The following is a 19,014-nucleotide window of genomic DNA, read 5'->3' as shown; positions in this document are numbered from 1 at the left end:
ACCACTAGTCTAATCGTATAATCCCGTCCTATAAACTTCCTAAGGGCAACCCACTGCATTTAGGATCAAAAATAAATAAAAATCATATATCCTTATTGTAATCTACCAGGCCCTGTGAGATGTGGCCTTTCCCTAACTTACCAACTTCACCTTGTACCCCTTTCACCCTTATATGCTGACTGTCCATAGTGATCTCTTAATTCCTCAAACATGAACACGAGAAAGCTCTTTTCTACATCAGGACTTTTACATATGCCGTTCCCTCAGTTTATAATATTCCCCCTTCCCTCCCTTCTAGATGGGCTAATTCCAACTTATCTCTCAGGTATTAGCTGAAATATTACTACTTTGGAGAGGTCTTACCTGACACCCACTCCTACAGGTCTCTGTGTTATACTCTCATAACACCAGCAGAGAGCACACCTTAATTTGTATAGTTAACTTTTTAATATTTATCTCTTTACGTTTCTCCAAACTCTGTAAAAGCAGAGGCTGTATCTGTTTTGTTCGTCGATGAATCTCTTGAAACCACAGTACCTGACATATAATATACATTCAATAAATATTATAGTAATATATAAGTGAATAATATATAAGTGAATATATAAGTGAATATATATAGTAATATATAAGTGAATATATAAGTGAATATAGTAATATATAAGTGAATATAGTAATATATAAGTGACAAGAATAGATAAGAAATTATGATGGGAGATTTAAAAATATTTCATTCACTGCTTCCTTTAAAAAAACACACACACATTTTAAAGACAAGAAAATTAACTGTCTGTTGTAGTCAGAACTCTTTCAACTGAAAGGAACAAATAACCAATCAAAACCTCTTCAATTAGAAGAGGAATTCAGGGACTTCCCTGGAGGTCCAGTGGTTAAGACTCAACAAAGAGAAGGAATTCATTGGTTCATGTAACTGAAAGTCTAAGGATTAACATTGAACACACGTGGATGCAGGTGCTTAAACAATGTCATCAGGAATCTGCTATTTTAGCTTTGTTTCTTCTTTCTGTTGGTTCCCATGCCTGCCTCCCTGTTTCCCCCAGTCACATATGGAGGGAGAAATGGCCCTAGTAAAGCTAGGCTCATAGGCTTAATCGAACTTTTAATTTCAAAAGACGGAAACTTCTTCCTGATAGAGCCAATAAAAGTTCTGGCAATGCCCATCATGGCCTAGGTTGGTCCACATCTCCATCCCTGAACCAGGAGAATATAATATTCTGATTGGTCACCTGAACCCTATGGGATGAATGGAGCAGAGGGGGCTCTTGAAGGGAAAATCAAGGAGCTATTGCTTCAAAAAGGGGATAGATACTGAGGAGGATAAAAGATACCCACTTTAACTGTACAGAAAAATTATCTGAAGAGGAAGAATACACATTAAAAATAAAACTGCATATAAAATACTTGCCCTTGAGAAAAATCTGAAGAGAAAAGGAAAATTTCTCTACTAAAAAAAAAAAAAATCAGATATTGACTACAGAAAAGCACATGATAATTTGAGCTATGAGACAGTGGAATAATAATATAAATATGCTAATAGGAATGTTATAAAATTTATAGTTGAACTAATCTAAGAACTAATTTCTGCAAATAGACAATTAATACAAGGCTGGGCCCTGTACCAGTCAACAGGCTATTTCAAGCACCTTTAGATGGTTTCGTTCTTAAGCAATTGAAATCATGGTCTCATATCATTGATAATAAATTGGTCTCATTTAGTTGTCAATGTAGATCTCTAAAGACCTAGATTTAGTTTGAATGATTAAAATGTTTACGCTGATTTGAATATTAGCCATTAGTCGCTGCCTCTGGTCTCCTGTGTTTGTTTTTCAAGTTATCAGCATCTGGCCTGGGTCAATCAGCAGCAAGGTTTGTGGCTGTATAGCTGATGTCTCAGCTCCACCACGTGGTAGTGGTTGAAATTAAGTTTGCTTCCCTTTAGGGGCAGGATCTGCTGATTAAAAACAAGTAAGCACAGGATATATAATGAGTGTAAATCAGAGTAAAAAATGGGCGTATAGCTTCCTTCCTACATCTACTTTATTCCAGACAAAGATGAAACTGAAAATTATATACACAGAAATTTTAATCTTTTCTTCCTGTCCCCTAGGATATACTTCCTGGATTCACATGCCCCACTTTGGAGACCACTAACCTAGAGAAATCCTCACACACATGCCCCAAAAGATAAATACAAGAATATTCATTGAGGCAACTGTTTTTAATAATGAAAAAATTGGAAGCAACCTAACTGTCCATTAACAGGTAAGTGAGTAAAGTTTTTAATACTCATTCAATGGAATATATGTACTCAAGGGACTACCTTAGAGCAGGTTAAAATAACTGGATTTAGAGCTACCTGTATCATAATAGATACATCTCAAAAACATTGCTGAGGGACTGGTGGTCCAGTGGTTAAGACTCCACGCTCCCAACACAGGGGGCCCGGATTCGACCCCTGGTCAGGGAACTAGATCCTGCATGCCACAACTAAAGATCCTGCGTGCTGCAACTAAGACCCAGTGCAGCCAAATAAATAAATAAATACATATTAAAAAATTGTTGAGGAAAAAGGAAGTTGTAGCATGATATGTAGTGTATGAGACTACTTTAAAACATGTTAGACAATCCTTTCTATTGTTTATGGATACATAATATACAAAAATGGTATGTACACATGCACGGCAATCAAAAACACTGAAGTCAGAATAATGGTTACTCTGGAGAGGGAAGGAGAAAACTGGGACTGAAGAGGGGTCTGGAGCAAATGTGGTAAAATTCTAAGATTTGACAAAGCTTAGAGAGCAATACTGTGTTTTTATTATATATATATATATATATAATATTCTGAATACCTTTCTATGTGTTTAAATTATCATGTAATATTAAAATATTTAATAAGACAGATTGAAAAGAAGTTACCCCAAAGAAGGTATGGGAGGAAAACTAGAAAGAAAAAGCCAGAATTATTTTATGTCTACTCTGTACCAGAGCAAACCGAGTAGGAAATGGAGTGGTATAGGATTATTTACATGAATACTAAAATGACCAAGGATTATGATAGGCATACCATGGGAGAGAATGAACCAAGAGCTAAAATCTTCAAGAAATGAGGGGGAATGAGTCTGGGCAGTATGTACATGACAGCCACAAGTAGAGATACTATGTGGTATATGCTGATGACAAGCTGGGTTTTTTTGGGGAGGGAATGATCATCTAGAAGGAACAAGGGGGACATGGAACATACCTACTCCATGACAAGGCTCAGTGGGAGTAGGGGTGCAAAGGAAGCAGAGTCCTAGGGGAGAGCAATGTTCCCTTTAGAACAAGAAAGTTAAGGGAACATTTCAGAGAAGAGGTGATGATATAGTAGATTTTGCTGATGACCGACCATGAGTTTTTGAAGGCTTTCAATAAATGAGTGCGTATGGATGGATTAATGAAAAGTGAGATTTAAAATGTATCTAATGATTGTGTAAGCCCTACATGAAATGTAAAGTGCTACATAAATGGAAGGCATCATTCCTATCTATTAATATGCCTCGATTGAGGAAACTTCATTCTGTGTTCATGGTTTTCTTCACATTAATTTGTACTTTCAAAATTGACAACATTCTTTTCCAGCCTTATTCATTTTTTTCCCCTTATGGTTCCTCTTACACTCCCTAGGCATCTTTTCTAAAATCTGTTTGGGGAGAGGAGAGAGAAATTACCCTTTTAAGCAAAACACCATCATGCAACTCTAATTGTATAATCTCCCATTATTTTGTCTGCCTTAAACATAAATATAATGGTGACAGGAATTTTAGAGCTGGAAGATAACTTATTATTTTATTTATTTATTTATTTATATATTTATGGCTGCATTGGGTCTTTGTTTCTGCATGCGGGCTTTCTTTAGTTGAGGCAAGCGGGGGTTACTCTTTGTTGTGGTGCGCGGGCTTCTCATTGCGGTGGCTTCTCTTGTTGTGGAGCAGAGCACAGGCTCTAGGCATGTGGGCTTCAGTAGTTGTGGCTTGCAGCCTCAGTAGTTGCAGCATGCAAGCCCTAGAGCAGGTGGGCTTCAATAGTTGTGGCGTGTGGGCTCAGTAGTTGTGGCGCACAGGCTTAGTTGCTCCAAGGCATGTGGGATCTTCCCGGACCAGGGCTCGAACCCGTTTCCCCTGCATTAGCAGGCGGATTCTTAACCACTGCACCACCAGGGAAGCCCCAGAAGAGAACTTAAAGATAACGTTAATACAAACTTCTCATTTTACAAGTGACCAGAGATCGTGTGATTTGCCAAATTGAATTGTTGATTACTAGCAGAACCAGGGCTAGAATCTATGCCTCCTCTCCAACTTCCTTCTGTTTTCCTTTAAACAGCAGAAACATAGAAAGCACCTGTTACAGGGGCACCGTATACTGGTAGTTGAGTGCAGGCTCTGATGTCAGACTACTCAAATTCAAATCTTAAATCTGCTATTTATTAGCTGTGTGGCCTTGGCCAAGTAACCTAACTGCTCTGAGCTTCAGTTTCCACATCTACAAAATAGAAGGCATAATTTTATATCTACTTCATAGAGTTGTTATAAGGATTAAATGAATTAATGTACTTAAAGCATGTAACAGTGCTTGGCACATAGTGACCAGAAATCTAAGTGATTGTTACTATTTAGCACATACTCTGCTGGCTGCTGATATAACAGAGATTAACAGAGGCCAGGGATTTTATCCACAGCTGTTTTTGTTTGGTCTGGAGTTTAATAAACCAAACCAAACCAAAACAACAGCAAAAAAAAAAAATGCACTTGAGATAATGTTTACAAATCTGGTTATTTCACATAGAGATCTAAATTTCCAGTTTCTCTTGAAAACTGGAAGATTTGACATCTAGGCCAGAATTCTGATGTAGCAACAATTGGCTGGAGCTAAAAGCAGCTGCCCCACTTTAGTCCACACCACTCACATAATGTACGTGCATGTACTCACATGCTTGCCTCCGAAATTGCATCCCAGAATAAGACAGTCCCTGTTCTCAAGGAATTCACAATCCAATAGGTGAGATGCATCTGCTAAACAATTCACAATACAGTTTGACAGAAACAAGTACAAAGTTGCAAAGTACAATGTATAGTAGCAACCTGAAGGAACAGGAGTGTGTACTGAATGGTGGAGGTGCTGCTGGTGATGAACGTAGTCAGGAAAGTGGCTTTGAAAAAAAGGAGTGGAAGAGGGTTGCAGAGAGAATAGGATATGCAAAAACACTGAAATGGGAAACAATTTGTGTGTTTATCAATTGAGGAGTTCAGTTTTGGAGACTACAGTAAGAAGAGTAGGCTGAGAAGTAGGCTGACACTAGATAATAAAAGCCCCATAATTTGGATCTAAGCCAAGAGATGGCTAGCCCTTGAAATGTTTTCTGTCATTAAATTCCAAATCTAACTTTAATAAATTTATGCTTGGATACTCTTATCATTCTCTGTCAAATGTCTTTGGGCCTTGTGTTTGAGAAATGCTGTACAACCCACAATATTCTATGAAATCTCTGTCAATAGCAAATTGCCACTTCAGGAAGAAGCCCTGTCTTTATAATTGATAAAATACCGATTTTAGGTTTGTCTGCAAGTAAAGTTTCCTCATCTGTAAAATGGGTATAATAATAGCAACTACCTCAGGGCTATTAAATTGAGAACTTAACTCAATATAACTCATTTAAAGAACTTACCAGGGTACCTGATATAGAGTGAAAGTGGTCAATTGGTGTGTTATTATGATTATATTTAATGAGTTTTCCTTGTCTATCATCCCTACCATTGATAAAATATAACATTTCATTAAGTCAAATATGTATTTTTCTTTGAAAACTGAAGTTAAGATTGGTAGCATTTTCAGGCTGCAAATGGTAAAAAATAATGCAAAACATACTAGAGAAAAGTGCCAAGATAAAACTTCCTTTCTTTCCATATTATGGATTGCAAAAGTTTCAATAACAATTTAAAGACTTTTGTGCAACATAGAAAGTGCAAGTTGCCTGCAGAAATTAATTAAATAATAGTTTATTAGTAGTAAATAAAAGTGCTTAGGTAAAGAGACATTTCTGCAGTTTCCGTATCCTCAAAGAGGAGGAAAAAACCTCAGGCAAAAGACATTTTCGTCTGACAGAAACATCTTGGATGGCCTGGGAGCTCAATCACTTGGCGGGAAAAGAATCAATACAGACCAAATTCTCACAATCTGTTTCTGTTTAGTTTATAAACTGCGATCGACTCTGGCAGCTTTCATGCCTTGTGGGACTTGAAGTCCAGAGGGGAGAAGTGATCAGGACTGTTGAAGCTTGGAAGCTGGCGGCCCCTGCAGGTCTGAGCAGTAAGGACTACAACTCCCGACACATACCGCGAGGCCGCGCCGTAATTACCGGCAACCAACCGGACCCAAGCAGGACAAGCTCCAGCCCCAGGCTCGGAGGACTGCCTCCACCAATGGCAGAGCTCCCAGCGCAAAGCCTGTGGGTTAGGTTGTGAGGCTCCGGCGGGGGCGGGGAGGAGCCGAGGGGGTTCAGAAAAAGCTCGGCCGCTGGGTGGGTCGGGGCGTTCGGCGCGCCCTTCTCTGAAGCGGCGGTGGCCGGGCTGGGCGCCGGGAGTGGGAAGCGACGGCGCGGCTGGAAAATGCCAGTCCATTCCCGAGGGGATAAGAAGGAGACGAACCATCACGATGAGATGGAGGTGGACTACGCTGAAAACGAGGGGAGCAGCTCCGAGGACGAGGACACCGAGAGCTCGTCGGTCTCCGAGGATGGAGATAGCTCAGGTACGCGACCCAGCGGGCTGGGACCCCGAGTCCTCGCGCCAGGCTAGCGACAGGCCGCTCTCCGCACGCCGGGCAGCTGCGTCCTGCTGGGAGAACGGGGAGGAGAGAGAGGGAAGGGGCGGAGACTGGCTCCCAGCTCTCCCTGGCACCCGGACTGTTCGCTGGGCGCTGCCCGGCTCCTGGCGGGTCCCGGTTGGCGGGGCGGGGCAGGGCCCGGGCCTGGACTCGCCCAGCTCCCGTACGCTGCGCGGTCCTGCTCGCGGTCCGCCCTGCCCTTGGGAATCTCTGGGTAGTGCCCGGGGCTATCCGGAGCGAGGAATGTGCCGCATCTTGTCTGGGAGACCCTGCAAATGCCTCCTCTCCCCAGACCACCGACTTCTTATTTTGCACCTTTGCAACCCTTACTTGTCAACGTGGGTGGGTTGTCGGAGCCGAGGGTAGATTTGTATTGGCTCTTGGCTGGCTTAGAATTTTTAAATCTCAGCTTCCAAGTCAGCGTGTCAGCCCTTGATATTAGTGCTCTTTCGAGGGGCTGACGTGGGAGCTGGACCGTTTACAGCATCTCTCTGCACTTGTCAAGACTAAGAAGAGCCTAACATCAGGGGTGATTGGGGATCTTCATATGCTTATAAATTGGCTGATTTTTGGCAACTTTGAAATTCTCCAAATCTTTTCTTTCCTGCAATCTTTTCTAACTTTGGGCTATTTTAGTTTTGTTTTTTCGGGGGGGAGGTGGGGTGGGGTAGAGGAGGGCAGGTTAACACCACAAGTGAATTTTTGCAAACTTTTAGTAATGGTTATTTAAAAAAAATGGAATTTGTGATTACCTGGATTCTTTTCCTTTTATCCATATGATGGAGATGAGACTTATTTCTTTGTCTTGTCCTGATTTTGGCCATGTGAAGCAAGGATTGATGACAAGTTGATGACAGTCTGTCAGCACGCTGACACCCTCTTTTCAGGTTTCCCTTTCAAAGGAAACCTCCATGGAAGTATGTAATTTCAGTCAATAAATCAACCACCCCAAAATAAGTATTTCTGAGTGACTTCCTTGTGCAGTACTGGGTTCTACTCATTGTGAGCTATAAATAGTTACAATCTGACTGCAATTAAAGAGCTGTCATAGGTCACCACTTGATTAAATTGCCAAACAAATGCTTAACTATAAACAATACTGTAGGAATTGAGGCAGAGGAAATCTTTTCAGTATAGGGTGGTCAGCAAAGGCTAGATGAAGAAGGTGGGGTTGCCTAAATTACCTCGAAGAATGGGTAGAACTTGGATTGGAGTGGTAATGTTCAGGTGTTTCTATAGAACAGCGGTCCCCAAGCTTTTTGGAACCAGGGACTGGTTTCGTGGAAGATAATTTTTCCACAGACCGGGGAGGGGGGCTTAGTTTAGGGATGATTCAAGCCCATTACATTTATTGTGCACTTTATTTCTGTTATTATTACATTGTAATATATAATGAAATAATTATACAATTCACCGTAATGCAGAGTCACTGGGAGCCCTGAGCTTGTTTTCCTGCAACTGGATGGTCCCATCTGGGGGTGATGGGAGACAGTGACACCTGTAGTGTGTTGCTTATGTCCAGTCTACTCCGTGATCTCGTTTTGGCTGCTGTCACTGCAGAAAACCCTGCTTCATGAAGATAAGAGTTGGAAATGGAAGCAGGCTTTTCAGTGCTTTTGTGACAATTTCAGGATATTCCGCCTTGACTTCAATCCAGAACGTATGGAGATTTGAAGTTGTCTCAAACATACTTTTAAGGCCACCGTCATTTGCGATCTCAAGCAGTTGATCCTCTTCTAGCATTGACAAAGTCGATTTCACCTGGCTTATTCACAAATGGGTCGCGGATCCATTTCTTCCCAGTTTTGGGGTCTTTTGTGGTTGGAAAGTAATGTTCAACTCTTTAGAAAGCTGAGATAGGTGATCATGCACCAGCTGGGAGAAAGAAGACCCTGGCTCAGTCTCTTTCAAAATCTCTGCTAATGTTTGAAACATGTCAGAAATCCCAGTGTTCACTTGTCGCCCCCATAATTCCAATTTGGCTCTGAATGCAGCCACTTTATCTGCTGACTCGAACACAGTTGTCGTTCTCCCCTGAAGTGACAGGTTGAGTTCGTTGAGCAGGTTGAATATGTCACACCAAGTAAGTTTTGCGACCCATTCTGTGTCACTGAAATGTGCTGCCATTGGTGAATGTTTTCCTAAAAGAAATCTCTGGAGCGGCTCTCATAACTCAAAACCTCTGGCCAGTGATCTACCTTTAGAAAGCCATCTCACTTCTGTGTATAAGAGAAGACGTGTGTCCGTCTCCTCACAGAGCTGCGTGAAGAGACATGAGTTGAGGACATGTACTTTAATGTGGTTGATAATTTTAATCATATCCTGAAAAATGTTAAGTTCAGGTGACATTTTTCGGCTAGCCAGCATTTCTCTATGGATGACACAGTGCGTAGACTCACATTCAAAAGCAACCTCTTTGACCCGAGTAGTGAAACCAGAAAGCCGTCCAGTCATGGCAGCCGCTCTGTCTATGCATATACTGACACAAAATGACCAATTCAGTTTTCCTGTTATCATTCAAAGACTTAAATAGTTCTGCAGCTGTGGTATTGGTTGGCAACAAAAGTGCACATAACATATCCTCATGCACATCCTCCTGAAAAATGTATCGCACAAAAACAAGCATTGTTGCCTTGTTGTCAATATCGGTAGATTCATCAACTGGATTGTGTACCAAGGTGACTCATTAATCCTCTCTAACAATTGTGCCTTGATATCCTGTGCTATTTCATCAGTTCATCTAGTTACGGTGTTAGCTGGAAGAGGAACACGTGCCACCTTTTGAACTGCATTCTCTCCTAAAAGTTCACGACAAACGTCCTTAGCAGCAAGCAGGATCAACTCTTCATCAATAGTAAAAGGCTTCTTAGTTTTAGCAATACGTTTAGCCACTAAGAATGATGCTCTCAGTGCAGGCACATTTGATGAAGTGGTGGCCTTCAGTAATTGCTTCTGTTCTTCGTGTTCACGTCGTTTTCTTTTGAAAAACTCCAAAGGCTTGTCTTTTAATGCAGGGTGCTTGGTGTCCATGTTGTGAAGCAGTTTTGAAGGTTTTATGGCTTCATTGGATAGCCGGTCGCCACATGTTATACAAAGTGGGCTTGGAAAATGTAAATCACCTGTTGCAACGAACCTGTAATTTAAGTAGGACTCTTGGTATTTTCTTTTAAACCCAGCTTTCTTTTTGTTGGTAGTCTTAGAGTCTTCTGCTGTCTCATCATTGGGTCTTTCCCCCTTTTCAAAGAAGCTCTTCAGCGATATTTGTTTTTTACTCATTTTGGCTAGGGTTAGCTTGTGGGCTTACCAAAACTGTGACTGAGACAAGTGCACAGTGGGGGAAAGAAGCACGGATGGAAGTGGTAAATAAAATAATGGGTGGGCCATGCGCGGACTAAAATAAGTGTCGGATTCTGACTTAAAGCCTGCCAGAAGATGCAGCTGTACAATTGAAGTACATCAACTCACTTGCCACTATAAAGCCTGCCATCAGATGCAGCTTAATTGTCACTTGCCACTCACTGATAGGGTTTTTTAAAAAAAAATTTAAAACTTTACTTATTTTTTGGCTGTGTTGGGTCTTCGTTGCTGCATGCAGGCTTTCTCTAGTTGCGGCAAGTGGGGGCTATTCTTTATTGCAGTGCACGGGCTTCTCATTGCAGTGGCTTCTCTTGTTACTGAGCACGGGTTCCAGGCGTGTGGGCTTCAGTAGTTGCAGCACTCGGCCTCAGTAATTGTGGCATGTGGGACCTAGAGCATGCGGGCTTCAGTAGTTGCGATGTGTGGGCTCAGTAGTTGTGGCGTGCAGGCTCATTAGTTGTGGTGCATGGGCTTAGTTGCTCTGCAGCATGTGGGATCTTCCTGGACCAGGGATAGAACCCATGTCCCCTGCATTGACAGGTGGGTTCTTAACCACTGTGCCACCAGGGAAGTCCCACTGACAGGGTTTTGATATGAGTCTGCAAGCAATTGATTTATTATGGTCTCTGTGCAAACTTATCTGCTAATGATAATCTGTATTTGCAGCTGCTCCCCAGTGCTAGCATCACTGCCTCAGCTCCACCTCAGATCATCAGGCATTAGATTCTCATAAGGAGCGCGCAACCTAGATCCCTTGCATGCGCAGTTCACAGTAGGGTTTGTGGTCCTATGAGAATCTAATGCCGCTGCTGATCTGACAGGAGGTGGAGCTCAGGTGGTAATGCGAGCGATGGGGAGTGGCTATAAAGACAGATGAAGTTCTGTTTGCTCGCCTGCTGCCCACCTCCTGCTGTGGGGACTGGTTCCTAACGTGGTACCAGTCCATGGCCCGGGAGTTGGGGACCCCTGCTATAGAAGGAGGAATATAAGAAAAAGTGCAAAGGCCAGATCTTAAGGCTTATTCAAAAAAGTGAGAAAACCAGTTTGGTTGGGAGAAGGATTTGAGCTAGAAAAGGAAAAGATATAGATATGAAAGATTTCAAAAAAAGCAGAAAGTGGGATTGATCACTACAAGTTTAAGAGTCAAGGTAAGAAGAAAAACCCAGATACAAGGAGAATGGTGGTAGCATGAACAGAAATAGAAAAGTAAAAGATTTGAGATGAAGGTGGAAGATAGAGTATTACAGACATGTTGTTTTTGAGGTCCTGTTGGTGTATTTAAGTCAGAGTGCCCAACTGACAGGTGGAAACGTGGCGTTGGGACCTGCCTGGTATGGGAAGCATAATTTGGAAGTCATCTTCCCAGTCATGAAAATAGGTGAGATTTCAAAAGTGAGGAATACAGAGAAAGAACATCTGTACTATATGTAAATACATTTCCTAGATCTGTAAAACATTTTATCTTCAAGCGTTCTTTGTTTTTTTTTGTAATTTTAATGGGAGCTAGGATCTCGCAATATGACATCTATTTACTAAAATTCTGCCTCTCTAATTTTTATGTTGACCCTTGTGATTTTTCACTGTTTTTTATTCTATCCCAGAAAATAATGAACAACTTAATTTGTGAAAAATGTAATAATAATTTGAACTACAAGTCAAATTTTTTAAGTGCAAAGAAATTATTTAAATAAACTTTGCAGTTTTGCATGTTGTGAAAGCATTTCTTTTCTACCATATGTCTTGCATGTTAAATTTCCACAGTTTTATTCTTCTCCAACCTTGGTACTGGGCCGGTCCTAAGGCTACAGAAAAACTATCCAGAGATATTGGGGAGTGAGTCGTCTTGAGGGACCACGTTTTAAATAGCCAAGGAATAAGCTATTAGGAGCCAGAAATAATTTTAATCTGTTTCAGAAAAGTTAAAAAAAATTGTATACTTCCTCACTATTGGAAGATAACTGAACATAATTTAACTCTTTCTCATAGTTTGACCTTTATTTGATGATGATCAATATGCACATCATTTTGAGCTTCTGTTATTGTCAACTGTATGTGATGTAAAAATAGAAGGTATGAAATATAGGACAGAGCTGGTAACTAACAGTTGCTTTCCTTGAAAAGTTTGCTTGTTTTTCTCCTCATTTTCCTCTTTCGCACTGACTGACAGTAATTTGGGGAGAGGGATCAATGGGAATATAAGAGTAGGAGACCAAGATATTCTGTGGTAAACATAATGAGATTAGTCTTCTTTTTTATTTGAATCGCAAATCATCTTTGTGAGCAGTGCTGAAAGAAGAATTCCAAAAGTGTTTTTGAGCAATATTAACCTTTAAAGGACATAGTCATCTTGGTGCTTAAGTTCTCATGATTTGGTGGAAAACAGACCAAAAGTGGGTTAATTACTTCATAGTCACAGTTTAATGTCGGCCCTTTAAAATGATTTAAAAATGAATAAAAATAAGAAGGTCTAGAGACTGTTATAGTTTTAATTCATCTGTATTTTAGGTTAAAATCTATAGTGAAATTATTTTTGGTAAATATGTATTTTAAGGCTGAATGTAGGCCTTGCATATCTAACTTCATATTTCAGTGTTTTTCTTTTTTACCATTTGAATTAACATTCAGATATATTTGGAACATAAAATTAATTTTATGTTTGATATTTGCCTTTTACTAACAGAAATGGATGATGAAGACTGTGAAAGAAGAAGAATGGAATGTTTAGATGAAATGTCCAATCTTGAAAAACAGTTTACCGATCTCAAGGATCAGTAAGTAGTGACTTCAGAAGGTCATTGTCACCGAATCTTAACCTTGTCACGTGTACAGTAGCATGAGAGAAATTATATTCACTCTAAACTATTTTCCTTTTCGTGTTTTATGGGACCGACTGATCTGAAAAAGGCTTCGGCTATTGTTTGCCTGCTGAAGACCTCATTAACTAATCAAGGGTTTTGAGGCTGTTTTTGGAGGGGATATAATAAGATTTTTATGTGGGGTTGGTCATGAAAATGTTTTCCTGGGTTGTTGCACCCTTGATTCTAATCTGCTTCATTTATTCCTTTGTTAAATAATTGGATAAAGATAGCATTTTAAAATTGTGAGAATAAGAGAGATATTTCCCAAAGATGGCATAGTGATTTTTGTTTATATCTTAACATTGGGTAATATATACATTACGTGTTTTCACACGCATTATTTAGTTTGCTTCTCTGTAAGGTTGGGAGATAGATCGTCTTATCTCTCATTTACCCATGAGAAGATTGATGCTCAGAGAGGTTAAGTGATTTGTTCATAGTTCTTCAGAAAGTGATAAATTAAGCCAGGCTTTCTGCCTCCTAGTGCAGAAAGTGCTATGGTGTCCCTTCCACTAAGGCACACTACTTTGGAGGAACTGTAGTGGAATAGAAAGAGCATAGGCTCTGAATCCAGGCTTTCTGGACAGATTTTAAAGGTATAATAAGAGATTCGTTATTATCTACTGTAAAGATTGAATGAGCAGTCTGTAAAATTCTCAGCCATTTGTCTGGCATGTAGTGCATGTTTATTAGATACTATTTTTCCCCCCTGCTTATAATGCCAGAACTCTTATGTAAAGTTGGTAACGCAAGAATGGGCCCCAGTGATTTGAGAGAACAGAATAGATGCAGATGCAGATTAAAAAAAAAATCTTAAAGGTGAGCTTTCAGTTTGGAACTTGCTGGCAAGGTTATGGGGCAAGCTACATTTTAGGAATTGTAAATGAAAGAGAGAAAGACACCTTAACTTATTCAGAAGCTGGCTCTTCAGTTTATGAATCCTTCGTGATTTTGCTGCTTATTCCTTTTCTCCTACTTCTTCGCTAGAGAGGCCCAAAGAAGAGATGAAAGCCCATTTAATATCTGAAATTGCCAGACTAAAATAAGACAGGTTTGGTTACCATATGAATCCTGCTGGATTTATGCCATTTCTGGTCTTAACTTTCACTGGTATTAGAGATGAATATATAGATAATGTTCCCTGCTAGTGCAACAAATTAATATAAGCAATCCAAAATAATCCAAAGTTTAAAATTGTGGCTTTAAAAAACATGATATTTTCTTATTCTAAAGATTTACATTATTAATTTGAAATTAAAATTAGTTTGGATCCCCAGGAATCCATTATTTGGGCAACACGGAGAGTTCATTCAGTTCATTTGGGATCATTCTGGAAAAGAGGAAGCAAATTTGTATTTTAGCACAAGTAATCCGTGAGTGAATAATTCTTAAACAGTTATTTAAGATACACCTATTGAGCTTTTAAAGTGCCTTTTATGGTTATCCAAGACATGAAAATTGCTGTAAAGCTCTAGTATAATATATTACGTAGGAGAACTTTGCATCTAGTGAGTCATTTGGACTAATCTTGTTCACCTTGGGGCAGGCAATTGTCTTGATTATTACTTTCTCATGGCTCACTATGACCACCAGCCAGTTCCCCCTACCAGCTTTATTCACTTCTGAAAGTGTTAAAAGTAGACCCATTACCACTATTTAATAGGATTCTTTCTCAAGGAATTGGAATCTAGAAATATGTTTTAGAAAAGAAAAATCTTGGCACCAGGTTTATAATTATTTTTTTGTTTTGCCCCGTTGCTTTGTGTTTTATTTTTATTTTGTCACACTGTGTATCTCTGTAAGCTGTCTCAAATCCTCTTTGGCAGAGGTGGGAAATATAATAATAATAATAGTAATAATAATAATAGTAGTAGTAGTAGTAATAAATACCCTGCTTTGCCTGTTCTGCTACTACAGGGCACAGTAGCACTCCATTCCTAAGGCAGAAAATCCACAATTTGCAGTTTGTAAAGTGGTGGAAGGTGAGTTCTTCCACCTTCTTAAAAAGATAGAGGAACTTGTGCCATCCAAGTTTCCATTCATTTCAGTGTTCAACATCCAACAAAGGTTAATTGAGCTTCTATTCTGCAAATAGTATTGTGGTTGCTGCTGAGGGACTCATGATCCTTGCCTTTGATGAGTTTATACTTGGATTCCAAGGCTGTAGAAATTATACTGATTTTGAGGAATCTATTCTTTTAAAAGTGAGCTAATTGAATATCGTTCATTCACATATCCTCTTCATTCAAGATGTTCATCTATTCAGGATACCTTATCAGTATTTTGTATGAGTTTGATTTTCAGGGGCAGTCATCTTTTTTATCAGATTTTTAGCATTTTGCCTAAAGTTGTATTTATAACTTCAAAAACTATAAGTATCATGTTGTACTTTTCTGACTTTACACATTGTATGTTGCGTTTTAGAAAAATTTAACCCAGATGTGATAACGTATTATTTTGGCAGTTAATTCAGATAATTTTTCCCTTTTTGTTTAAAAAAAAGAATAGTTATTGTATTAACACTCAAATTTGCTTTATTCCTATAGAATCATTGTATAAATCTCTATGCTAATTATAATGGCCAATAGTAGACAATTAATATTAGTTGCCTTAATTGTATTGGTTTATATTTTCATGAGGAAAGAGCGGAATTTTATATGAAAGCCAGGTATCATCATGTTTTCAATAGCCAACTGCTATTTATATGAACACCTACAAGCATAAGCAGTGGTTTCTTTTGGAAGTTACTAGATGCCATCCTTGTGATGTATATGACATATTCTTCACCTATGATGAAGTAATAAATGGCAAAAAAATTTTACAAAATGACCTTAAATTGTTTGCTTTGAAATTTTAGGATGCCCTTGAAATGCCACAAAGCCAGGGTTAGAAGTGCCTTTCATAAAGAATGACAATTTAAACATTTTCCTGTTAAAAAAGAGTTAGTTCTGTCCTGCAGGATTATTGCTAAAAATAAACATTGAGTTGTCTCGCATACTGTCTTTGATAATCAAGCTAAAGGTATTGGGATGACAGCTGGTAAATTAGGAGTATTTGTATGTGGACTCATAAATAGAGCAACAGGGATTCCTTGCCCCACTTTTCACTTCCCCATCTATTGAGCAACTCATTGTTATAGCTTCTTCATTTGCAGTCTAGAAGAACTGAGTATGCCAGATCACAAGTTCTCTAGCCATTGGTTTTACCTTCATCACTCTACTTCTTTGTTCTTTTAAAAATCAAGTAGGCTGAATATTGTAATACTGACTGCTTTTCAGGAAACTCGGAGAGGAGACAGGGAATTATTTATTTTTGAAAGCTAGTAATGCCTGTATCTAAATTATTCAAAATGATTTTTTTTTAAACTCAGTGTTTATTTGACCTTTTCTCTTAGAATTGATTTATTCTGCAGTTAAAACAAAAACATCTAGAGTGACCAAAAGTGGTTATTTCAGTTGTATTTTTTGTATTGTAAGTTAACTATTAAAGAGTGATATATCTAAAAAATAGAAAGACATTTCTTTGTGATTATGTGCATAAAGTCAAATAATGTAACTGCATTCTTCACTTGAGAGCAAGGCAAAAATACATTTGGTAGGCTATTAGAATATGAATGATATTAAGAAGAGAATGTATAGAAATGGTAAATTGTTAGCCTTTGTTGGGCTTTTAAAATTAATATCTTAATTTTTGCTTTGTTAAGACTTTATAAAGAACGATTAAGTCAGGTGGATGCAAAACTACAAGAAGTCATAGCTGGAAAAGCACCAGAATATTTGGAACCACTGGCAACTTTACAAGAAAATATGCAAATTCGTACAAAGGTAGCAGGTAGGAAAGTGAAACATCTTTTCCATATAGTAGAAAATGAACTCTTCAATAGACTTAAAAGGTGTTTATCAAGTGAGCGGTTGTTGTTAATGAAAGTACAACTGTATTTACGTTGACCAGAGTATTTCACTGTCAGTCAGCCCACAGTTATTTATTAAATGCCTCATGGTTTTCTCTGCTACTGTAGTGGCTTGAAAAAAGAAAAAAAGCCCTCAAATTGCTCACAGTGTTGTTGAGAGGGTACTTCCACATGTGAAACAATTAGAAACCATGATACTTTCATTAAGAGATACTGTTACTATCGCAGTTTAATTTCCTATTAAGTTTCAATTTAAGTCCTCAGTATTTTTCATCTGTAAGAGTGATAAGGATTTTTTATTTGTAAAAACATTTTTTAAATGTTTGATCAGGATATTAAAGAACAGAGAATTCGCCTTCAAACCTACAGTTTAGACATGAGTTTTTATTTTGATAAGTTTGATGACTCATTTGTGGCTGTGAATAAATGAAGATGTACTATATTTGTGTGGTTAGATTTCAGTCTTCTGTTTGTAACTGGGATCTGGCCTCAGAATTGTGTCCTACCACGCATAACAAGGGATATAGCTATTTGAAGGTCACTTAATGATTTTTCATAGTCAAACTAAAAACTGAAATTTAATTAATGGAGATGCCGATTGTTTTCTTTTTGAGGGACACTAATTGATCCTCATGTACCTGTTATATAATACCTAAGGCATTGTTGATAATAGGTTATCTTTGTACTAAATCCACCTTAAACCAAATTTTATTCTTGAGTGCTTAGTATTAAGTATGTAGGTGATGTGATGCTTAATCTGCTGTCTTTGCATATTGGCTTAGCACACCCTCAAAAGTAAACATGTCCTTAATTTTCCTGGACATTCTAAAAGCACTAAGTGAGACTTAGTGGATGTTTAGGAAATATTACTTCAGTCAATTATTCACGTTTCTGTTAGGCAGCCTCCTTTACTTTTTGATTGTACAAAAAGTAGTGTGTGTGAATGTGTTGCTGATGGCATAGTTCCAGATATCTGTCCCTTGCCTTTTCTATACAAGAAACAGAATTACATTTCTAGGGGCAACTGTGGCATACAGTTAAGCATATACATCTAGACCTCTTTGTTTGCCATTTTTGTGATGGCATGTTTGCATGACCATGGTGCCTATTTTATGCTGTTGTCTTGGTACCTCTAAGTTAAACTCACTTGAGCATCCATTCTCTAGGTAAAGCCCTGTTAGGAGCACTCAAACCTCGTATCAGTTTATAAATTTTGTTATATTAGTTTCTACATTTAATCCTCTTGGAAGCTTTGGACTCTGAAGATAAATAATAGTTAAAAACTAGTGGTTTTGATGGTTATGGTATCCAGTTGTTCCTTTGAGTATATATGATTAAGAAACCAGAGCTTATTGACTCTGTTTCCCTTATGAATCCCAAGAGATTGTTTTTCATAGGTGAAGAGTTTTATTTTCATTTTAATCATTCTCTATCAAACATTTAGGAGTATTCTTTAGAAAAATGGGTAAGAACTAAAAATTGCAGTGTAGTTTTTTTCTAGCACTTAAACGCTTATTAGTTTTCTAGTCTTCTTTGATATATATTTTAACTGAGCCTTTTATTTTTAGTTTTTAAAGGTAAAGTTAGACTCACTTGCCAGTTTCTTCTTGATTCATCTTATAAAATAGTTAGGACAGAATTCCTGTAGGGAAGTGATATTGAAACTCCTTATTGCTAACATAATCAGAGTAATTGTGTTTGGTTGCAGGAATCTATAGAGAGCTCTGCTTAGAATCTGTAAAGAACAAATATGAATGTGAAATTCAAGCTTCTCGCCAGCATTGTGAGGTACTGTTATTTTGCTTAACTTTTAAGCTGATTTCAACTCTTCAAGTCTTATGAGTACAGCAGTTAAAATAGTAAATAAACTAAATGAAACAAAATTAAACAGTACTTTAGCTCAGCACTTGTACTTTTTTTTTTTTTAAATACAGTTGCACTGGTAGCTGTATTGGAAATAGGACACAAACAAGGGACCATAGAAAAGAACTAAGTGATATAATTTTA

At 38.5% G+C, this 19,014-nt stretch overlaps 1 protein-coding gene across 1 annotated transcript in view; it reads left to right on the top strand.

The window, feature by feature from the left end:
- Nucleotides 1-6,573: 6,573 nt before the first annotated feature.
- BRMS1L (BRMS1 like transcriptional repressor) overlaps nt 6,574-19,014 on the top strand; it is a 39,508-nt gene continuing 27,067 nt past the window's right edge. The window contains exons 1-4 of the mRNA XM_082835278.1: nt 6,574-6,807; nt 12,920-13,010; nt 16,801-16,928; nt 18,716-18,795. Of these exons, the coding sequence (XP_082691404.1) occupies nt 6,666-6,807; nt 12,920-13,010; nt 16,801-16,928; nt 18,716-18,795 (441 nt within the window). The 5' untranslated portion in view covers nt 6,574-6,665. The remainder of the gene's footprint in view (nt 6,808-12,919; nt 13,011-16,800; nt 16,929-18,715; nt 18,796-19,014) is intronic.

The sequence above is a fragment of the Leucopleurus acutus genome (assembly GCF_964270905.1).
Source record: "Leucopleurus acutus genome assembly, chromosome: 1".
Lineage (NCBI taxonomy): Eukaryota > Metazoa > Chordata > Mammalia > Artiodactyla > Delphinidae > Leucopleurus > Leucopleurus acutus.
This window is presented reverse-complemented; position numbering and strand designations above follow the sequence as displayed.